General features: G+C 39.4%; 1 protein-coding gene and 1 long non-coding RNA gene across 3 annotated transcripts; one reads left to right on the top strand and one right to left on the bottom strand.

Moving 5' to 3' along the window:
- Positions 1 to 384: 384 nt before the first annotated feature.
- LOC116057759 lies at positions 385 to 757 on the bottom strand. The gene is made up of 2 exons (XR_004106880.2): positions 624 to 757; positions 385 to 434 (listed from the first exon to the last, which is right to left on the bottom strand). It is a non-coding gene; the product is annotated as an uncharacterized LOC116057759 (long non-coding RNA).
- Positions 758 to 3621: 2864 nt separating this feature from the next.
- LOC116057756 (polypyrimidine tract-binding protein 2-like) lies at positions 3622 to 22793 on the top strand. 2 transcript variants are annotated; one of them, XM_031310364.2, is made up of 17 exons: positions 3622 to 3787; positions 5025 to 5046; positions 5500 to 5551; positions 6754 to 6917; positions 7088 to 7159; positions 7279 to 7350; positions 7464 to 7622; positions 7962 to 8072; positions 8810 to 8978; positions 11540 to 11617; positions 13283 to 13395; positions 15863 to 15896; positions 17636 to 17728; positions 18852 to 18968; positions 20526 to 20625; positions 20744 to 20821; positions 22369 to 22793. In XM_031310364.2, the coding sequence occupies exons 1-17, from the start codon at positions 3780 to 3782 to the stop codon at positions 22496 to 22498; spliced, it is 1572 nt and encodes a 523-aa protein (XP_031166224.1). In that variant the 5' UTR covers positions 3622 to 3779; the 3' UTR covers positions 22499 to 22793. The 2 variants fall into 2 exon arrangements, with proteins under 2 accessions (XP_031166224.1, XP_031166225.1); XM_031310365.2 differs by lacking the exon at positions 11540 to 11617.
- Positions 22794 to 23239: the final 446 nt, after the last annotated feature.

Raw genomic sequence — 23239 nt, 5'->3', positions numbered from 1 at the left:
CTCTGTAAACACTTAATGTTAAATGTGATGATAGATCATTTCTCTAATTAAATGTGCATTTACTGAACGTGTAAAAAGTAAAAAGAAATGCTTCTTTGATATGATTTAAATAAACGGTTTCTGATTTAGCAAACCAGAACACTGGAGCACAAATTAACATGATCAGAAAAAAAGGTATGTCCTGTTACACATCTCAGACTTCGTGGATCCAACTCGGATGAAACTCATGGGCTTTCACGTACTGACTCGTCTGAAGGATAACAGACAACGGTGGAAGAAGTATTCAGATCCTTAATTAGAAATGAGCAATACCCCAATATAAAAACATTCTTGGTACAATTCTGCTTTCAAAACTAAATTACATTAAATGTTACATGTTTTTTTTTTTTTTTATTAATTTCTGTGGGTCATCATGATTAGGTACCATAAAGTAGCTATATAGATACTTTATTCATCCCAAGGGAAATTGTAGGCATCCAGTAGCATAGACAACCATAATACAACAAACACACATACACACATATATCTCACATATATAAAAATCACTCCCAGAAATTTAAAGAGTTAAAGGTGCAATGGTGGTAGTGCAAAAGAGAGTGCAGGGATTGAACAGTGAATCATACATCAAATAAGGGTGAAACAATGGAAAAAAAAAAACAATTTCAGAATTTCATCAAAATCAGAGTTTCATCAGAATTTCATCTCTACTTTTACATACCATACTTCCCTCAATACGTATTATTGATTATACCGACCCACCCCTACCAACCCACCCTACCATCCGCCCACCTCTCCCACCCCCACCCCCATTTACCCGCACATTACTGGCCCTCATTCAAGACAGGTCCCACACACACACACACACACACACACACACACACAAAATATACTTTTGGTTTTAGGGCCACAGTCTGGGATGTTTTTGTTACAGCAGGGCAAGCACAATGGACTGACTGAAATGCACATTTGAATAAAAATTATTGTGTACTATTCGTTATTTATCAGAGTAGGGGTGGAGGGCTTGGGTGTGACTTCATTTTTTCTTTGTTTGATCCTCCCAAAAGCTACAAATATTTACCTTGACCCTCCATGTAGAACCTCCCTCAGTGACTGGGGACAAATGCATGACCCTACCTCCACCATAAATAACCATATTTTATTGTATTCACACCAAAAGTTGGTGGAGAAAATAAAAATTATTACGATTAATACCGAACCGTGACTCTTAAACCTTGGCCCTCTAACCCACCTTCCATCGTTGGAAAAAAGCAAACTACTGGCCTAACTTAATGTCTCCTAAAGTACTGCAAACATTAGCTATGACAATTCCAGCTCTGAAACAAACACAAAAGATGCTATTAGTCCAGCTAATGCAACAAATAAACAGCATGGAGTGAAGGAGCGCTATCACCAAAACAAACAGCTAATTTCTTATGAAAAATGCAAATCCTCCTCACAAGTAATCTCATCATCACACAAACTGTGTGTGCACTTAAACAGAATATAGGTGCATGACCAGTTATGACGCCAGAGATTTTCTTTTGCTGATTCTATGGGGTTGCTCAACTTTTCAGTGAGGGTGCTCTGAAATTTAGGGTTTCCCATTAATCTGCTGGTTGCCACAGTTAAATTTCCACTGCAACACCCCCAACGCACTCGTGCGCGCGCACATGCGCACACACACACACACACACACACACACACACACACTTTATTCCAGCAGCAGTCAGACAATCAATACAACATTATAATGTAGCACCGCTAGGTGATTCTGCAACATGAGCCATCACATGACAATATTCTGCACTATGCATATTTATTTATTACTCTGTCACCTTACCTGTCTGTTTACAATGAGGGGGTTTATAGAACATATTATTACTATTATTATTATTATTACTCTTATTCTATTTCTTATAATACTTTTTGTATATTTTTCTGATGTCTATTTAATGTGTATTTGTCTTATTTTGATGTGTGTGACTTCTTCTTGAGCTGCTGTAACAAGGGAATTTCCCAGTGTGGGATTAAGTCTATTTTATCTTAATTTATATGTACCCACAGTACAATGTCACATGGTGAGATAAACTTAGCACAAAAAGTAAGGAAATTTGTGTTTGGTAGATTATTTCTCTGTGGTAACAATGCTTTTTGGCAATAAATCTTATACCGTTGGAAAGCCTGTTTAGTTCCCTTTCAAATGGATTTGTAAGGAACATGCATTTGTGGGATGAGCAGCAGCGCTGAGTATGTGGGTTGCGCCCATGAAATATTTGCCAAATCTTCTCTGCCCAATGCCAAACAGCTTATTCTGCCATTGACTCATTTGGTGTTTGGTGGATTGGATGATTCTGCCTACGGCAGTTGGATCGTAGGGTCAAAGTGTGGAGAAGACGTGGAGAACGCAGTGTGATGGTGTGGGGCGGCATCTCCCTCACTGGAAAAACAAGGCTTGTCATCATTGGAGGCAATCTCAATGCAGAGAGATATAGAGATGAGATTCTGCAACCAGCTGCAATCCCATATCTCCAGTCTGGGACCGAACTCTATCCTCCAAGATGACAACGCTCGCCCCCACAGGGCAGGGTTTATCAGAGACTACCTCCAGAATGTGGGAGTGGAGAGGATGTAACGGCCTGCCAGCAGTTCTGACCTCAACCCCATTGAACACTTGTGGGATCAGCTTGGGCGTGCTGTTCGTGCCAGAGTGACCAACACAACCACGTTGGCTGACTTGCGACAAATGCTGGTTGAAGAATGGGATGCCATCCCACAGCAGTGTGTGACCAGGCTGGTGACCAGCATGAGGAGGAGGTGCCAGGCTGTTGTGGATGTGTATGGTTCTTCCACACGCTACTGTTGTTACAATATGTCTTGTTTCTTTAAACTTCAATCATCAAATCCACCAAACACCAAACGAGTCAATGGCAGAATAAGCTGTTTGGCATTGGCAGAGAAGATTTGGCAATTTTTTCATGGGCGCAACCCACATACTCAGTGCTGCTGCTCATCCCACAAATGCATGTTCCTTACAAATGGGGCACCATTTGAAAGGGAACTAAACAGGCTTTCCAACGGCATAAGATGTATTACCAAAAAGCATTGTTAGGCTACCACAGAGAAATAATCTACCAAACACAAATTTCCTTACTTTTTGTGCTAAGTTTATTTAGCTAAAGAGATACAGATGAAAGGTTCGCAATTCTTTCTGCATGTAAACAAGGTTTCGCATGTAAAATTAGCTTATTTGCTCTTATCAGTGTACTATGCTTGGTGTAGCCTACTTGGTTCGTTCATAGCTACCCCCACAAATCGGTTCCAAAATGTCCCAGTTAGATAGTAAATGCCGTAAAAATATTCTTTGTAAATCTTTACAATCATTCCCCGAAAGAACCAAGCAGGCCTGCCTGCCTTGTTGCACGATCTAAATTTTCTTGCAATTTTCAGCGTGTACCTTTCTAGCTCGATGTTTGTTGTTTCCTGAAGCAAAGGGATTTTAAGAACGGCAACACACAGAGAGAGGAAGGTGTGGATGTCAGACAAGTATCCTGGAAATGCACTCCAGTTGATCAGACCATGTCTTTATCGTTAATATAATACATCCATGGTCTTTGTTGATGAGTCAGCCACCCTCCTAAGCAGAAGGTGGCGGCAATGCGCCTAAAGTTACTGTTGTTGCCAATAGCCATTACAAGACAAGAAGAAGAAAAAGAACGCCCATTTTGCAGGCATCGAATTGTGCTGAAATATCAACAGACAGAAGAGGACAAAGAGCTGCAATGGACGGGTAAATTTGTTTATATCACAACTGATGCTTCTAGATACCCTTTCCACAGCGGTGCATGTGATACAGACAGAATGAATCGTTCGCCGTGCCTAAAAAATTAAGATATGCTAGCTGTAAGCTATGCTGCGAACCTTGATACTGTAGCTACATTACGAAGATCGACGTTAGCTAGCTAACGTTAGACAGCAACAGCAGGTACCAACCAAGAATTGTGGTAACGTTAGTCCAATGCTGTCTGGCTTTTAGGGAAACGTGCATGACCCAAGAGCATGCTTTACGTATTATCTGGGCCTTCTAACTTCGGCAATATGATAGTTAACGTTAACGTTAGCAAGCTAGTTGGCAAGAGGTAACGTTAATAACGTTAATCCAGTTGAGCATATCACCTTCTCGTGCGAAACATAAATGTTAACGTTAGCCAACTTTAGATTAACGCAACGTTAGCTAGAGGGGAATGTGTGGGTTAAATCTTCGTATGATAAATGGTGACAATTATTGTCGGTTAGCATTACTGTAACGGTACTAAGCTGTTAACCCTGTGTGATGTCCGACATGGTACGTGCACCTGTCAGTTTGGGTCCTTTGTTCGCAGCCTATGCTACACGCCTCTGCCCGGCTTATTGTAACGTTATACAACGTTATTTCATTATGAAAAAAGTTGACTTAAACGGTAATACATCTACCATATTTGCAGAAAGGACACACAAAACAACACAATAATGTAACAAAAAACAGCTTAAAACGCATTTATTTGTCATATAACGTCAAATTGATAAGCGACTGAATAGCTTAATACTTATTTGCGTCTCGAAGTTTCAAATATCTAGAATAAGATAAGAATATGTGATATTATTTAGGTCTCCCAGATTGTATTGGGTGTGTCTAAAGCAGGTTAGCTTCCATAATGGTATTTAAAATGTTGTTTAGCATGTGTCACAGTTTATTAGGTGTGGGCAACCCATAAAGATTATGCAAATATGTGTTAAATTAGCCAACACCAGTGTGTTGAAGAACCAGGAGTCTAAACAACTTTTAAACCTCTATATTGCATGATTTGTCTTCTAAATGTGTTAAACTGTTACACACTTAAAGTGATATACAACAACATTTTCATTCAGGATAAACTTTCAACAGCAGCATTCTCCCTTTGAATTGAATTTTTTTTTTTTCTTGAGAATTTGAGATAACATCATTTGCATTTCTTTTTTTCATGTCCCTGCATTCTCTTCATTAACAGTGATGTTGCGGTTGGTGTGAAGGCAAGCAGACTTACTTTTTACTATCTTTACCTAAACACATTTGCATTTATTAGGTCTACATGGTGTTGTTCACAAATGGACTGGATGTAAACTAGTTACATTTTAGTATAGGGTGGGTAAATAGATTTAATACCTTATTAGTGTTTGTTGTGATGTTACAAGATAACATACTAACAATATTTATGTTAAACTTTGTGGGATGGTAATAAATGACTTAATATTTCATTAAGCTGAAAGTAAAGCCATCAAAGTAACTTGTAATATTGTCTGTTTGCTGCTAAATGTTACGGTTTGCATTGCAGTTCAGTAAGGCAGACAGAGATTACACAGTATAGTGTTTGATGTATGTTTGGTAGTACTTTGTCACTCTGCCTGTAATTGTAATATTTTTGGAATTTGTCAGAAGTTGGGATGTAAGTTTAATTTTTTCATCTTTTTTTCTTGTTTTTCCAGAGAGGCTCAGATGAGCTCAACATGTACAGTAGCAGCCCCAGCTCTTTGACCGGTAAATTCAATCTAAACTTGGATTAGATTGGTAAACACAACCCACCATCAGTTAAAGATGGAATCCACAATGTTTTTAGTACATGGGGAAGTGGTCAGAAAGTGTTTGATGGGTGGTATCTGAACCTCAGTGGGTCCAGAAATGACGGAGGCTGTCTGGGATTTGGATGAGTGAATAGCATGCCTGCACAGATGATCAGAAACCTGAAAAATATCATGTATAAACAGAACTGAATAACCAGGTTACTGTATGTTACATGTAAAAATCACATCCTGAATATGATTAAAAGCCGTATTAGACTCAGAAGTAGGAATGTGAACGTACTAAATCACAAGTTGAACAAAGTAATTTTGGCATTTCAAAAGAGCAAAGCCTCTAGGGACGCCAGCCAGTGCAAGGCTGGCTGAGGGCAGCTCAGAGCACCAAAATGGTCAGAAATGGTCAGACTGGCATGGTGAAAAACACAGAAGAGCAATGCTTTTCTGTAGAAACTGACTAAATGAATCAGTAAATTCATTTTGCTTCCTCTATCAATAAGTTGACAAATTGCAAGTAATTGTTATTTTCTTGATTAATCATTTGTCTACAAAGTGAGAGATTTTCTAAAGCCCGTAGTGACATCATCACTTTTCAGGTTTTGTCTGAATCACACACTTAAATACCCACAGACAAACTACACAACTAAAAATACAACAACCAGACAATTGAGAAGCTGGAACAAGGGAATATTTGGCATTTTTGCTGGAAATATGACAAAAATAAACCAACTAATATAAGTTGAGTATTAAAATAGTTGCACATTGGCGGCCTCTAGCTCACCGAGTAAGAGCGTTCGCCCCATGTTGGCTGAGTCCTGCAGCGGTGCGGGTCAAATCCGACCTGTCGCCCTTTGCTGCGTGTCATCTCCCATCTCTCTCCCCCTTTCATGGCTATCCACTGTCACTGCATAATAAAGGGAAAAGCCTGACCGAATGGAATAACAACCCAAAAGGCCATTTTCCCAGCAGTTACTTACATTAGTGATGGCTCTATTCTATTCAAGTGTCCCAGTGAGCCAGGAATCTTACCCTAAAACTGAAGCAGCTTAATGGAGCTTAGTCATTCATTTTTAGTATTTACACTGTGCTTTACTCTGACTTCTTCTTTAATCTGAAGTTGTGTCATCGTGATCATTTATCTTTATTGTTTGTGTTAATGTTCAGCGAACGGCAGTGACAGTAAGAAACAGCGTTTGGAGGAATCCCCTCCCTCCAGAGTTCTCCACATCAGGAAACTTCCCAACGAAGTGTCCGAGACTGAAGTCATCGCTTTGGGGCTGCCCTTCGGAAAAGTCACCAATATACTAATGCTGAAGGGGAAAAACCAGGTAAACTATACCAAAATTCCATATCGGCAAATACTTGGTGAAGATGAAAAAAGAACGGTCTTGTAATGACATTTAGTTTGACTGAATAATATTCTACTTGACTAAACAGGAGAAGGTCATGGAGGTGATTTGTTATTCTGCTAAAGCTCAATAATACTGTGTTTTTCCAGGCGTTTCTGGAGTTGGGTACAGAAGAAGCTGCCATTACTATGGTGAACTACTACACAGCAGTCACACCTCAGGTCTGAAATACATCAGTGTCCAATCCTGAAACCACATTATGAATAATCTCTGTTGTAATCTCTTGTTGTGAGTGCTACTGACTGAATTGTGTATTTTATGGATCTTATTCTATATTTAGGTCAGAAACACTCCTGTCTTCATCCAGTACTCTAACCATAAGGAACTGAAAACAGACTCTGCTCTGAACCAGGTATACGCATAGATATATTTGTACACTAAACACTATCCTTCAAACAAACCAGGGTTAGACTGGTGTAGAACTTGCTGCCTTTCCCCGTACTATGTTTTTTTCTTTCCACCCAGAGGGCCCAGGCAGTGTTGCAGGCCGTGTCAGCAGTTCAGGATGGAAGTTCTCCATCCTCTGACCCTGGAGTTTTGGACCTAGCTCCACCCCCCAGCCCTGTCCTGCGAATTATCATCGACAACATGTTTTATCCTGTGACACTGGATGTTCTACAACAGGTAAAACTGAACATTTTGTTTATATCCTCCATTCAGATTAGTACACACAGCCCCATACTCAAGATTTTTATTTTCTCTGATGTTTGGACCTTCTTAGTATAAAAAAACAGCATCTGTAAAGCAAAAAAAAAGCCTCTCTAGAGAGTAAAGTAAATAAGAAATGTTATTTAGCATGAGGCCTTTCAAAAGCGCATATTGGTTGACTTCTAATTGTCATAATGACTGTTTGTCTGCATAGCTTTAAACAAAAATGTTACAATTAAGTTTAGTGAACTGTAATTTAAATCAAGCTTGGTCATGTTTCTGTCTTATTCTCTATAAATGACTTGATTCTTCCAGATCTTCAGTAAGTTTGGGACGGTAATGAAGATTATAACCTTCACCAAGAACAACCAGTTTCAGGCTCTTCTGCAATTCAGCGATCCCGTCAATGCACAGCAAGCTAAACTGGTAGGATCACACACATGGAAATTCAACAACCAGCAGAAAATAAAGCAACAACAGTCGGACAGGTCTTTGGTTCTTTTGTTAGCGTTCGCCAATTACAGCTTCCATGAGGCTTTGGCAGTGCGTCATTGGCTTAGACTAAGGGATATCTGCCTGGTAAGTCTTAGCTGTTGAAATTGTGACAGCAACCATAGCATTTACTGTAGTTTTTCCTAGATAAAAGAAGGCAAAACAATGTTTTTCTTTACTCTTTATATTCATATTCTTTTGTGTTGTTGCATTACAATGAGTTCATAAAGAGGCAAGGTGGATGGTTTGATGTTTGACATAGCTCAAGCTTTTTATGCTAAAATCCCTTGTTGAAAGTCTAAACAACTAATTTAGATTTTAATCTTATTTCTTACTGTGCAAATGTTAATGTACAATATTTGTAGTACAATAGCCTGTCTGCATTACAAGAAACTATTTACATTCCTGTTTTATTCTCAGTGAATTAGCTTACCTTTTTATCCCTTTTAACCTTCTTGGCATTAGAGCTAGACCGATATATCAGCCTGGCTGATTCATAACTGTTTAATGTCCCGCTTAGTAAGTATCTTGGTCACAATTCTTGAAATAAAAAACTAATCTAGGGGGTCCAAAGGTTGTTTATGTAAAAACAAAAGTACTACTATATCAGTTATCAGATTATTTAAACACCAGTATGATTCTTTCTCCCCCTTTCCCTACTTTTACTCCAGTCTTTGGATGGACAGAACATCTATAATTCATGCTGTACTCTGCGGATAGACTTCAGTAAACTCGTCAACCTCAACGTCAAATACAACAATGATAAGAGTCGAGATTACACCAGACCTGACCTTCCTACTGGAGACGGAGAGACAGCCAACAAGGATCATTCTTTATTGGGTATATACACCTCTATCTACACCACATCCATTCATACCTCCCTCCCGGGTATCCATAATACTGTCACACAGATGACCCATCTATGCACTGAATTAAAGACCCCCACCCCCCTGTAGGTCATTCCTTTGCTGGTAGTGCTGCCAAAGATGGTGAGTGTGCATCAGTGGTGGTGCGTCATAGAGGAAAAAAAACATGTACAGTATACTAGTTTCCTTTTTTTTTTTTTGCAATTAAGGATGCCCTCACAGCATGGGGTTTAAAAACCCATTGCCACAGTGTCATGATAGCTTATTCAGGACAGGAGCATTCCAGTATTACAAATAAATATAGATAAAGGTACTAAGTGAGCACTCCAATTTGACTTTTTATTGCCCCACAACGGACGTTTAGGGCTGCACCCTTCTCCGTTGCACAGGCAATTACAAACAATACATATTTTCTGTATTAAGTTGAGTAATTAGTTATATGTGGGAGTTAATCATCCACATCTAGCACATCAATCCCAACGAAGGAAGCCACAACCAATCCAGATCAGGATTAGTAAACACAAACCAAAACATAAATAATAATAACATAAATAAACATTAAAAAAGCAGTGAAAAATAATTTTGTTACCTGAAACTGAGTAAAACAAATCTTCAAGAAAAACCAAACTGAAACAACACTGCCAGGCCAAAGAAACCAACCATAAATGAAATAGACATGTACGCAAATCATTTCAGTTTTCGTTTTTTACATAACTGGAACAGACTTGGCACTCCAGGAGATGCCTACAATTTAGTAGTAAAAATTGCCATGGATGCATACAGTTTGTGGTGTTGTAATTGCACAGCTTTGTTTGGTGGGATTACTAATCAAGTTTGCATGTATAAAGTATTCCCTCAGCTGAAAATGTATATCGCTCATAGAGAATATTGTCAGGAAAAGCCAACGGATCTATTTAGTCTCTAAACATCTCAGAAGAGAACTTCTTACAGTTCTGGCACCTAGGTCCAGCGCAGTGCTTAATCCACATGTAATGCTACATGACTGCACTTCCAGCAAATGTACATCACCTATCTATTCTGGGATAGGGGAAAAAAACGCTCTGGCTCGTTTGTATTTCTGTAAACCAATCACATCCGTCCCCAGATGTGAACTAACCACAGACACTTGCCTCGTTGATGGACTCGCGGCGGTGTGTCGCTACAGTTCACGGCGGTGCGCTGATGCAGAATAAATATAGGGGAAACACTGGAATGGATATTATGTGGACAGCTTGAACCCACACAACAACTGGTGTACTCTTAGCAGTGTACAATGTACTATCTAAGAAACGATATTTTCACACTGCCACCCGATGCAGTAATAATCCGGTCAGTTGAGTCAATACAAAATTGGTGGTTAACTGGTGAGCAACTCCTGCAAATAAAAACACATTTATTTGGTTCTATCTGATGCTGTTCTAAGTTGTAAGCAGCATATAACCTGCAGCGTAAAAACTAAAAGGCTGGAAACAAATGCTGAAACATTGTAAACAATTTCAGCATTTTTATTTTGGCAAGTAAACTAAATGGTAATTGAAATCACAGTGAAAAGGATTACATTATCACATTTTGTTAAACGAAAGAACGACAATAAGTCCCCTCAGCATTTTGTCTCTCCATCTCTCCTGTGTACAGAGCGTCTTTCAGTTCAACAATTGACACACAACCTGCCATCTGATCGCGCTCATTTACACCAACCTATGGCTATGGCAGTTCTAGTGGTAATATAGTCTCCATACGTTTAGCAAAGCCCTACCACAGGCATGTGGCAAATGAAATGTGTCCATGCACTACCACACCCTCTCACAGAATGCACACACTCCACAGTGTCATAAAAACAGTTAAAGGTTTGGCTACATATATTGGAAATAATGACACCTCAAAATGCAGTATTTGTGATTTTAAAAAAAAAAAAAAAAAAAAAAAAGCAAGCATATTTCACTTAAAGTCCCATTTTGTTTTGAATTTGTATTTTGACATATTAGTATGCTATATGCCTGATAATTAGTTAAACTGAATTCCATGTGTAATTTTAGATAAATATTTGACTTATTGATAATAATTTACTTATTATAGCATACCATTGTTACGGTTTTAATATTTTACTGACTTAAGATGGATGGATTTCTTGTGATGATGATGTGGGGGGTGGCAGTATCTAAGTCAGTAGGGAGTTGGGTTGGGAACCGGAGGGTTGCGGTTCAAGTCCCCATACGGACCAAAGTATGGTGGTGGACTGGTAGCTGGACAGGTGCCAGTTCACCTCCTGGGCACTGCCAAGGTGCTCTGGAGAAAGGCACTGAACCCCCCTCGGGGCCCCTTTCCATGGGCAGCCCCCTCATTTCTCCATTAGTGCATGTATAGATACTGAGCATGTGTGTGTAGTTCAGGCCTGTGTGTAATAACAACAGAGTGAATAACATTGTAATTTTCCCTTGTGGGATTAATAAAGTATACATTATTATTAATTGTACTCTCTGGTGTGAGGTTAGAGAGGTGTTTTGTGGTATAAATCTAGTTGTCATTGTCTTGTAGGTACCCCATCTGGAGCACTAGCTTCCTACTCTAGTGGAGGAGGTTACTCATCTTCTCTCTCCCTCGCGCAGGGTGGAGGTACCGATTTTTTTTTTCTTTTTCCTTAATTCAGTTTGTCTTTGCTGTTTTCTGTCATGCTGCTGTCCTGTCTCTTGTCATATCATGTTATGGCTGTCTGAATGTGCCAGGGCGGATTTTCTCTCAATGGCTTTAGAGGTTTGTTTATATTGCGGCTAAATTAACAGATGAGGCAAAAATACTGGCTTTAGGATGGATGATTAGCTGGAATTTTATCATTTTTGTAAGTGACTGGGTACAATGCAGTTTTCTATATTACATATTTCCCTGCTTGTCTCCTGGAAGTCATTAGCCTAAATTAATTGTAATGAGATATTTTGATCAGAGTCAAAGTATTTTTTCTTTGCTTAGAGTCTCCAAAATGAAGTGGAAAAATGCCTTTGTGGGGGAGAATCAGTTTACTTTCTGTGTGTATTGGCACTAAAAGTTACCGTTAGTTTAAGTTTATTGAAGTCATCATACAAATTGATGTTTCATGAGACGTTGTATGGTGAAATCCTTTACACATGTAAAGTAGCAGATCATGCACATAATCAAATTTACTAGCCTTGAATATAATGAAAAATCTGGTGACTGCAAAAGTTAACGTCTGTTGGAACAGACAGAGCAGTATAATATGAATGCAAGGTGTTTTTAAAAAAAAATGAGTTTAAAGGTCTCTATTTTTTAATTTGTGTTGGTGGAATTTGCCATGTAAATGGGCTGATATGAGCCTTTAAGTTGAAATAATATTGATTGCTTAGTTGGTTTAATTGCGAATGCATGGCTTGGTGAGAGTTTGGCCACTCCCCTCATATCACACTAACTCCTGCCCCTTTACAAGCTGTAACCTGGTCAGAATTACAGTATATACTTACATGTTCACTACCTACATGTCCACTGGAAGAAACAATATGTGGTACTAATCTGTGTTTTTAGTAGTATTAACGTTTTTTTTTTTGTTGTTGTTTTGTTTTTAAGTTCTGAAATCCCACCGGGCGTTTCCTTATTTTCAAGTTCTCTTTGTATGTAATTTAGGTTTTAATTACATTTAAGTGAGAGATCCTTAATTACACTGAGTACATAGTTGGGGTGAATAGGAATGAGTTATCAAGGATTTGAGTCGTTTAACCCAGTTTACACCATGCTCAAACTATTTGTCTAAATAATGGCTTCTACTTGACAGTGTAGATAATGGCCATTACTTAACCAGCTTTGTTGACCTTTCGGAAATTATGAGCTGCAGCAAATGCAACCTTTTCAACGTACACGTAAATAGTAATGCATGTTTTGATCAAGATGAGGTTGCTTAGGTTTTATTTCAAAACAATGATGAAAAGCTTATATGTAAATGACATTTTACATACTCCCATGGTATCGAGCACATCACCATCCCTGATTTGGATATATTTTCTTCTTTTCATTAAGATTTCTATGAATGCATGCTTTGCTATAGCACTTTGGGGTAATTGTTAAACAGAGTCGTATGTATTGCATTTCTATTGACAATATTTCTATCATTTTAAATCTAAATCTATTAAATCTACCGAGGAAGGGAGTAGTCACCTTTTTTATTGGTGCAGTTCAAGTTGTAGTCTTTTTATTGTTATGGTTTTAATCTACATTTCTGCTGCTGTATTCAAAGTTTGACTCTGACCTGTTTATTGTCTTGTGCTTTCCTAACAGGAGCCATCAGTCCTCTGAGCGCTGCAGCAGCAGCAGCAGCAGCTGCTGGTCGTGTTGCTCTGTCTGGGTCCGGAGTGTCAGGAGTGCTGTTGGCATCCAACCTAAATGAAGAGGTACACTAGCCATAAGCGTAACTGTGAATGACTATTTGCAATCTCTGCTTTAAATCACTCATTCCAACTAATTAACAGACACTACTGGATGATTTTCTGGAGTTGATAGTAGTTTGAATTCCTGTGTGGGTGTGTGGTTGTAGGTGAGCTTAGCTCACTTTACAGCAGGATTTAGTCCGTGTAGTATGATTTTGTCCACAACTCAAAGATATTCAGTTTAAAGTCAGAGGAGTCAAGAAATACTAACATTTAAGAAGCTGGAATCAAAGAATTTGGACTTGAAAAAATTACTCAAACCGATTTAATTGATTATGAAAATAGTTGACAACTAATCAATTGATTAATCATTGCAGCCATAAAGTGTCAACATATACAATACTTGTCTTGTCAATACACCATTAGATATACAATTCAGCATTCAAATATCTTAAATATTGGTGATATAGGTATTACTTTTCACTTCATACTGAAAACTCTTTTTATTTTAACCGTGCGTACACTTGTGTGTGCTCCATGGACACAGGTCCTAAACTTTAATGCGCACATTATAACTATATCAGATCTTAAAAGTTCTGTTGTGTTTTTTTAGCTGTGTGGTTTTCTCTAAAGTGAACACCTACATACTTGCATTCTTTTATCTTAAATGTAGGTTTCTTCTGTCAATTTTCAGTTTCTTCTGCAATTATAAATATGCACCTACTCTTTCATCTGAATCTCTATACCTACAGTATCTGTGATCTGTCTCTGTGTGTTACATCTCTCTGTCAGATTTCTTCTCTCTCTGTCCGTCTTTGTCCCTCTCCTTGCTGAGATGGACTCCATAGTGGAGTGTTGGTTTTTTCACACTTATCACCCATTCTGGTAAAGTCTGGGTTCAACAGCTGTATCTTGGCTGTATAGTAGCAGCATACTGTTCTCTCCGGTGACCGATGAACTTGAGAGCAGCAGCTGCTGCATACACTTGAGTGTGCTAAATACAATCCGGTTGCTAGGTAGTGGTTGAGTGTGGTGTGGCCGTTGTTCACGTTATGAATGTTGTGAATGTTGAATCCAGGGGCTAGTTTTTCAGTCACTTGTTCATCCTTTTATCAACTTTGTCATCAAATGGACAGACTAACATCTAAGGTCAGATTTTAGTCAGTTTCATGCAGTACACTTACCCTCTTTCCAGATAGCATAGCATAGAAACAAAAAGACTAACATTTCTGACTATTTAAGTCCAGTTGCTTGAGTAGTATTCTTGATTGGGTGGCTTGTGGCTCGGAGGTTAAATGTGGCCGCCCCATAACCACAAGGTTGGAGACACTGAACCCCAAATTGCTCCCCATATGCTGTACGATGTATCTAATACTAATAACCCTAATACTAGGATGGGTTAAAATGCAGAAATAGAATTGGGAATGTGACGATTTAAGAACGAAGGTTTTTTTTTTTGTTCTGTGATATAATTTCCTTCATTTCCAGCACCGCTGCAATTGAACTGGACAAGAGAAAATAGTTTGGTTAGTTTAGTTGATAAGTGGTGTGGCAGTGATCATCGACATGCTTCAAACTTCAGGTTGGTTAAATACCTGCCTGCGTTTCAGACCCCCATTTGGCAAACCTTTCTGAGTGGAAATTAAAGGTCCCATATTGTAAAAAGTGAGATTTCCATGTTCTTATTATAAAGCTCTACACGTCTCTGTCAGCCTAATCTACCACTATCATAGACCGTAGTCCTTTTGTCCCCTGTTACCTCCAGTAACCTCATGTGATCGGGTTGGCCATCTGATTCATGATGCTGCTCTCTTTGGTTTGATATCTCCTGCAACTCACTCTTTCATTCACTTTATTCATTTTTCCATTCTTAAATGTATTATTTTCTACCTCGCTCCCAGCCGTTTTCCTCAGTGATAAATTAATTCAGCAGGGAATGTGTGTGCGATAACAGAACTGGAGGAAGTGTGTTTGTCTGTGTGTGTGTGTGTGTGTGTGTGTGTGTGTGTTTGGAATCGAACCAGCAATCATTCAGACTCCGTTGATGTTCCACTGATGCTCTGTTTACTGACCTCTGCTTTGGTTTTTGTCCTCTCCTTTCTCCCTTCCCCGCCTCCTTTCTTCCCTCCTCTGCTCCTCCCTTCACACATTTATTTGGCCATACATCCTTAAATGTTTTACACTTCCCTTAAAACCCTCCCCTCTCATGTACGTTTACCCTAATTTTGTTTCACCTCCTTTTCCTCTCTTCCCTCTTCACTTTACTTAATCCGGTCTAACCCCAATTTGGGTTTGCTGTTTTGACCCCGTCTCCAACCCCCAATCCCCCATTCCCTCCCTCCATCTTTGCTCCACCCCTCATCATCATGGAAACCACCACCTCCCCCCTCGTCCAACGCTGGGCGGTCTGATCTCTACCTTCGTCTCTCCTCTTCCTCCTCCTCTGCTCCTCCTCTTCCTGTCCTCTGCTCTGCGGTCTCTCTCTCTAAAGATGGTCACGCCTCAAAGTCTCTTTACCCTCTTCGGTATGTTCAACCTCTACTATTCTATCTGTATATCTCTCTCTGTTAATCCAATTTTGTTCACTTTCTTCAGTGATGTCGTGGACACACAATTCCTCTATATCTTTCTGTATCTACAAGCCTCCCTCTATCATATTGTACACTACAGAGTTAAAATCTTCTTCTGTCTCTATATTGAAAGAAAAGTGAGTCTGGGAGATTGTCTGTTTGGTCGGCTTGTCTCTTAACTGATGAGAACAAAGACACTCAAATCATTCCTGTGTTGTGGAAGCTCTGTTCCAACTAAAATGTGGTGTAAAAACTCCAAATCTACATTGAGACTGAAATAATACTGAGGTTAGTGACTGCCAAGCTAGCATCTCCTGCAGCTGCTTCACAATAAAAGCTGCAAATATAATAATGCTGAAAACATTTTTATGTGAAACCGCGGCAGTTTGCATTAACAATAATAAGCACAGCAAAAGACTTAATTGGAGCCTTAAAGCTATAGTGCGTAGTTTCTGTCGCCCCCATGAGGAATTCTAAGTAATGACAACAACATTGTCGGCGCGTCCACATGATACAGCCTTTCGTGATTGCGCACCTTTTTATTTCTCATCGAGCTCTTATTTTGTATTAACAAAGAGCAAATTAGAAAACGTTGAATTGTAGCAGATTTCTCATGTTAATTACATAAGTTACTTGACAAAAGGACAACTAAAACTCTACTTGGCCAAAGACGCAAGAAGAAAATACCACTCTCCAATAACACTCTACTCTGTGAATGGACTGTCGAGTACAGGTTTTGGATTAATTTATTCAACATTTGCTATTCTAAAATGGTTTACAGTGGTTTTGTGTAGAACACAGGAGCCTCCAATCTGCCAGGGACGCATGGATTATTGTAGTTTTTAATCATCATGACAGTCCAGTGTCCTCACTAGGACTCACTCTAGCTCTTAAACCCTCAGCATCTCTTCTTGTCTTTTTCTTCAGATTTTGTATTAATCAAGTGCAGTCACAGTTCAGCTTTTCAGTTCATTCTACAACTTTGCAATTGGGATTACACGTCACTCAGTCTTCTAAACTAGGCACTGCATAATGGACACATTGTGTCTACCAGCCCATCAATATTTAAAATGTAGTCCAGAACTCATTGGACCTGTTTTAGCTGCTCCAAGATATCAAAGTCTTAAATACTCTGCATAAAAGGTCTAAAGAGAGCTTAATTTTTTAAAGTTGTTCTTTCTGCATTTACTTTACACATTTATCTATAAAACATATTCTGTTATAGGTCAGTCAATTTCTTTGAAAAGGTTTTGTATAAGGTATATGTTTCGCCCACGTTGTCCATTTATGGTTCTACATTTTTAATCACCAAGCTGCAAGCTGGATTTCTGAATCACCACTCAGCCACATGCCAAACAGTTTCAGGTGTATGTCAATGGTAAAGCTCAGCTGAGCTGCCTCACTGGTCGACAGTCATAACATTAAACCACGCGGTTATACAGAAGTGTTTGATTGAGTTTCTAGTTGAAGTCAAATGGGAAGATTCCATCTTTTCTTTTCATTTGTCTTTCTAGCGCTAACTTTATTCCTTCCATCCTTCACACCTCTCCTTTCTTTATCTTCGTCGGCTCCATCTCTCCTGCTCTGTCTGTTCTGTCCTCCTAATCTTCTACTCTACCCTTCTCTCTCTTGCTCTCTCTTGCTCTCTCTTTCCCTCACTTGGTCTGCCTCTCTCGCTCTCTCCCTACCTTCAGGAGTCTATGGTGATGTACAGAGGGTGAAGATCCTCTACAACAAAAAGGACAGTGCTCTGATACAGTTGTCCGATGGCAACCAGGCTCAGCTGGGTAAGTTCTTATAGTAGCAATATCAGTTACTGCTATTGAACTGCAAACTGAGATTAATCAAGACATGATGACTTTATATATCAAATGCAGAAGTGATTGTTTAAGTCCTGATATGCACACTTGTTAGGTCCACTGGTCTGGGTATTTTTCAAACGTATATATGGCATTTTGAAAGGTAAATGCTAAAAAATGAAAGTCAAGAAATCAATGTACATTTTCTCTTAAAGGGGCGCTATGCAGTTTTGGCCATTTCTTCACTGTTTTCTTGCTTTTTGCTCGCTATTTGCTCGCAGGTTTCTCTATAGAGCTCCCCCTACAGCTTCGGAATAGATATTTGGCAGCTCCGATGTTTACTCGTGTCTGACTCCTCGTTCTGTCAGTCTGCCGTTTCCTCTTTCTCTGTTCCTCCGACAATGCTTTCCTAGCTTTCTGCTTCTTTTTTGCCGGCTCAGTCATGACGATAGTGTGAAAAACTCCATCGCTACCTTGTAAGCCGGTTCCTGAATGGGCGTATGTGTGCAGTGCCGTGAAGCATTTTGTTACATCGCGAGACCTGATATCACGCCATACTTCCTGACACTGAGGCCGGCGGCTTGCCGGCCGAAAGTTGCAAGGGTGGTTTTTCAGCTCACAGGCGCTAGGGGGGAGCGAGACGACCACCATTCAACTCGAAAAAAAGTCATATAACCATTCCAATGACTCTGAAGCTGTTCAGTTAAGGTAAATTAAGCTAAAATAAACTGCATAGTTCCCTTTTAAACTGATAAGAATGGGAATGCAGCATCATGTCTTATCTAGCTTTTTTAACAAAATATTTACATACAGTTTGTGCTCATCCTAACCATATTGTGAAATAAAGATAATACATATATCTTCTCACATTGCTATGTGTCAAAGTCAATCCAATTGCCACTGTAGAACCAGGTTAAAATCTTAAGGTTCACTTGTTTAAAAAAACACTGTAGCATCGGTCACTTCCTTAATATATATTTTACTATAGAACAATTTCATGGATGTGATATGATTGTTCTATCAGCATGATATACTGTATCATCAAATGTGGAAATGCTGTCAAGCTTTTAGACTTATCACTGCCCATATTTTCTATTTTTCTCACCTGTAGCTATGAGCCACTTGAATGGTCAAAAGGTGTTTGGCAAAGTAATGAGAGTGACACTGTCTAAACATCAAACTGTGGCTTTGCCCAGAGAAGGATTGGATGACCAGCTACTAACTAAAGGTAAGAGCTTTTCTACACCCTGGAGGAGAGCTTGTTTATACCTTTTTGAAATTGCTTATTATGCATTTAGTAGTCGTGGTGTATTTTTGAATTGTTTAGTCAGCAATTTACAGTGTCAACAGCCAGATGAGATATTCACAGGTCCATGACAAGTCTTTGAGTAAATACAGTAATATAAAGCCTTTACTGTAAAATATTCCAAAAAATCTGACATATTCAACCTCAGTCACAGCATTGGCCTTTACCGTGCCTTTATTTCTATACAACCGGAAATGTTCCAGTAGGAATGTGATCTGTAATTGTGGAGAAATAATTAACATCACAACCAAGATTTCAGGTTTCCATGACGTTAGCATGTAGCTACATGTAGCAGTGTATATAAAATGTACGCACTGCAGCAACGTCTGTTGAATGGTGTCGAAGCCCACGTGTTGATGCCTGCGCATTGATTTTGAATTGTAAAAAAATCCAACGTGGGTCTGACAATTTTATAGGAACACAATAGGGCTGAACGATTTTTGAAAATAATCTAATTGCGATTTTTTTCCCAAATATTGCGATTGCGATTCGATATTCGATTATTTTTTTTAAGCTCTTTGTCTTCTGTATTATTCAAGAAAGACAAACAATTAAATCATTTTATAGTATGAACAACACACAATTACACACTAGACAGTTAAATAAGTAAAAATATAGTATATATATATATATACACACTCACACACACACACAACAGTGTATTTTTTTTTACAGTGCACAGAGAGGAGCTGCCTCCAGCCCCTCCCCCTCGTGAAGTTGCGTGCTGCCGTGTGCACTTGCTCAGAGAGGCTATCGTTACGTTAGCTAGTTGCTGGTGTTCTTGCCGTGGGATTAACTGTACTAATAAAACTGTTGAAACCCCGCGGCCACGCTGCTGTGAAAGCTCCCCGAACGTCATTTATCAGTCTGCTTGTTACCCCTCTCAGTGGCAGCTCCTCCACTCATATCTTTATAACGGAGCTAGCTAACTGCTAACCAGAGCTAACCGCTAACCAGAGCTAATCGTTGCTAACCGAGCCTTCAGTTCTGTGTGCCTGTATTCATTAACTGCATGTATAGACCGAATAAAACCCTTCATTTTATTAAAATGGCTGTAAAAGTTTTAAACTACAACTCAGAGTTGTTTGAATGACAGAAATCAGCTCAAGGTACGGCATAGCGTTAGCGTGCTAAGTTGATGCTTTCTCTGTGGAGTGCAGACTGATTTGCTCTCGCGAGTCATGTGACCAAATCGCAGCCTTTGCGATTAGGAAATCGCATTTTAACATATCGCGATATTATCGCAAATGCAATTAATCGTTCAGCCCTAGAACACAATGCAGAATTGGTGTTCTCTTTTGTTGAAGTTGACAAATACTTGGCACAGGTTTTTCTCACTCTAGGTTTATTTGTTTTCCAAATCTGTGGGTTGTGTAGAAGTCAAGCAGTGCCAAAGTTATAATAATAGCAATACATTCAAATGTTTTTGTTACATTAGATCATTTCTCACTATGTCAATGTTTTGTTTTTCTTGGACAGATTTCTCTGGCTCACCACTCCATCGCTTTAAGAAGCCAGGATCCAAAAACTTTCAGAACATCTTTCCTCCCTCTGCAACACTTCACCTCTCCAATGTCCGGTACTACAACCACTACACATACTAGTCAAATGACGCTCTTTTTGTGTTAGTCAGGCATATGGTTTGGCTTCATGCTACTTTGCTTTAAGACGATAATAGTTTCTTTTTGCATGTCCAGGGATGGACTTGGAGAGGATGATCTACGCCTTCTGTTCTCTAACAGCGGAGGAACTGTAAAGGCCTTCAAGTTCTTCCAGTAAGGAGCACTTTAATATGAAGCTCTTAATGACACATGCACATATCTAGCCTGAAAACATGTAAATGCTTTGAATGTTTTTATATTTCTCTGATCATCTTGCAATTTTTGCTTGTAAGAATGAAAAGGAGATGATCTAACCACCTACATTTATAATATATTCTGTACTTTGTGCATGAAAGATGCTTGTTATGCTTTAGGCTGACTGAAGTAAATTCAGACAAACAAGATATATGGTTTCTTTAAGGGCGTTTTCACACATGAAAGTCCGAACCAAGGTCCAGACCAAGGTTCATGTTTTTGTTACATTGTATACATTTGATCCGGTAAGTTTTGGTTTCACACTGCAGTTATGCAAGCGCACTAAAGATCTATACGTGACAAAACTACGTCCTGCCGTCATCACATACGTGAGCTGCGTCTTCAGATACTTATAATTGATTGTGAGTTTTTTCAGCTGACTGCTGCTCTCCCCTACTGCCGTGGCTCTTTTTGTTTTGTTGTGTTGTTGAGAAGCGAGACACGGGAACTTTCTTTCTGGAGAATTTATTCAGAGACAAACAGAAACCGACACTGTACATTTACTACCACTTAACAAATAAACTGCTGATGTATTCTCTGCTCTGATAGCCGACAGCTGTCTGCTCTGAGCGCGTTCATCATCATTCTCTCTCATGTAGCCTACACACTAAGCACCGAGCTATTGGAGCTTCCCCGGTCTTGTAACACAAGGAGAGCCTGCCAGAGCTTCTTGTATTTGGTCCGAAAGTCCGAACCATCCAAAAAATGCTTTCACACTATAAACCAACCGGACCATGGCTCAGTTTGGTCCGGACCGAGACCACCTCTTTTTATCGGACCAAAATTTGGTCTTTTGATCCGGACCACGGTCCGGGGGGAGGTTTCACACCTCTAATTTTGGTTCGGATCAAACTAAAAAGTCCGAAAGTCCGGACCAAATAAGGTATGTGTGAAAACGTCCTTAGAGCCAGACGGATATATCGGCCGGCCGATATTAGGCATTTTCCAAACTATCGGTATCGGCATTTATAATGGCCGATAAATAAATATTTTAAAAATAAAATAAAAATGGACAAAACACTCTTCAACCATGTTCTGAGTGTTGGTGTTGCATAGTCTGTCCACCAGAGGGCGCTCTACAGCGTCCCTGTTGGCAACACGTGTTTAACCCTTTAAGATTCATATCTTGTTTGTATTTTTATACATTTTATTTATCAGAACTTTAATATGTTTTGATGTTGCTCTGTTCTGTTGTGACAATAAAACAAACAAGTTAATTTTTATACTGCATTATCATATTGTTTTAGTGAGGACTCATAAATATCTACAAATAACTAATGTTAGGAAAATCTGTTTGTTTTGTTACACATTTCTGGATTTCTTTTTATATATATATATATATCTCAAAATATCGGATTTTGAAATCACCAAATATTTGTATCGATATCGGCCTTAAAAATCCTTTATCGGTCGGGCTCTAGTTTCTTTCCATAATATCGACTCTGTCTCTGCTCTTTCCTCATCAGGGACCGTAAGATGGCCTTGATCCAGATGACGTCAGTAGAGGAAGCGATCCAGACTCTGATGGACCTTCACAACTATGACATGGGAGGGAATCATCACCTGAAAGTTTCCTTTTCAAAGTCTACCATCTAACCCTCAAAGCTGACTCCTAAACCTTAAGATCTATGACGAGCGAGGAAGTCACTATCATTTGTCTTCTTTTCAACATTTTCTGTTAACCTCTTCTGTGCTATCCCCAGACCTTTTAATGAATTCGTACAATATTGTACCAATGAAATGTAAATGCAACGCTTCGAAGTAAAACATTAGAAATAGTTTTCAGTTAAAATATAGCAATGCATACATCAGTCCTGGCCTAAAGGCAGTTTGCAAAGTTTACAAATTCCTTACTATGACATCTCAAAGAGCAGCTCAACACCAGCAGAAAGCCGTGTTTTTGTTTGTCTCCTGTGGTTTAACTTCTCACCTTACTGCAGTAAAGATTACTCCAGGGTGAGTGAGTGCACGAAAGCGTGATTTATGCTTCTGCGTAAAATCTACGCCGCGGCTACATACGTAGGTACGTGGAGACACGAACCTACGCCATACCCCACGCCGTATCCTGACGTGCACCTCTCGAAAAATGTAACGACACGTCGCGGCGACGCGCGTCGCTCAGCCGTGGCTTGGTAGCGTCGCATTTCCCCCGACTCATTTCCTGTTTCTCCCTGTCCATAAACAACATGAAATCAAGGAGAGGGTTAACTTTTCCTGCTACAGATTTCCCACCGTGGTCAGAAAGCACAGGGGAGACACTTTGTTTCTCTCACTATTCTCACTACTCAACGCACAAGTATAAACTTCAGTCCACTTACGTAGGCTACGGCGAAAGCT

This window comes from Sander lucioperca, chromosome 9 (assembly GCF_008315115.2).
Source record: "Sander lucioperca isolate FBNREF2018 chromosome 9, SLUC_FBN_1.2, whole genome shotgun sequence".
In the NCBI taxonomy this organism is placed as follows: Eukaryota; Metazoa; Chordata; class Actinopteri; order Perciformes; family Percidae; genus Sander; species Sander lucioperca.
This window is presented reverse-complemented; position numbering and strand designations above follow the sequence as displayed.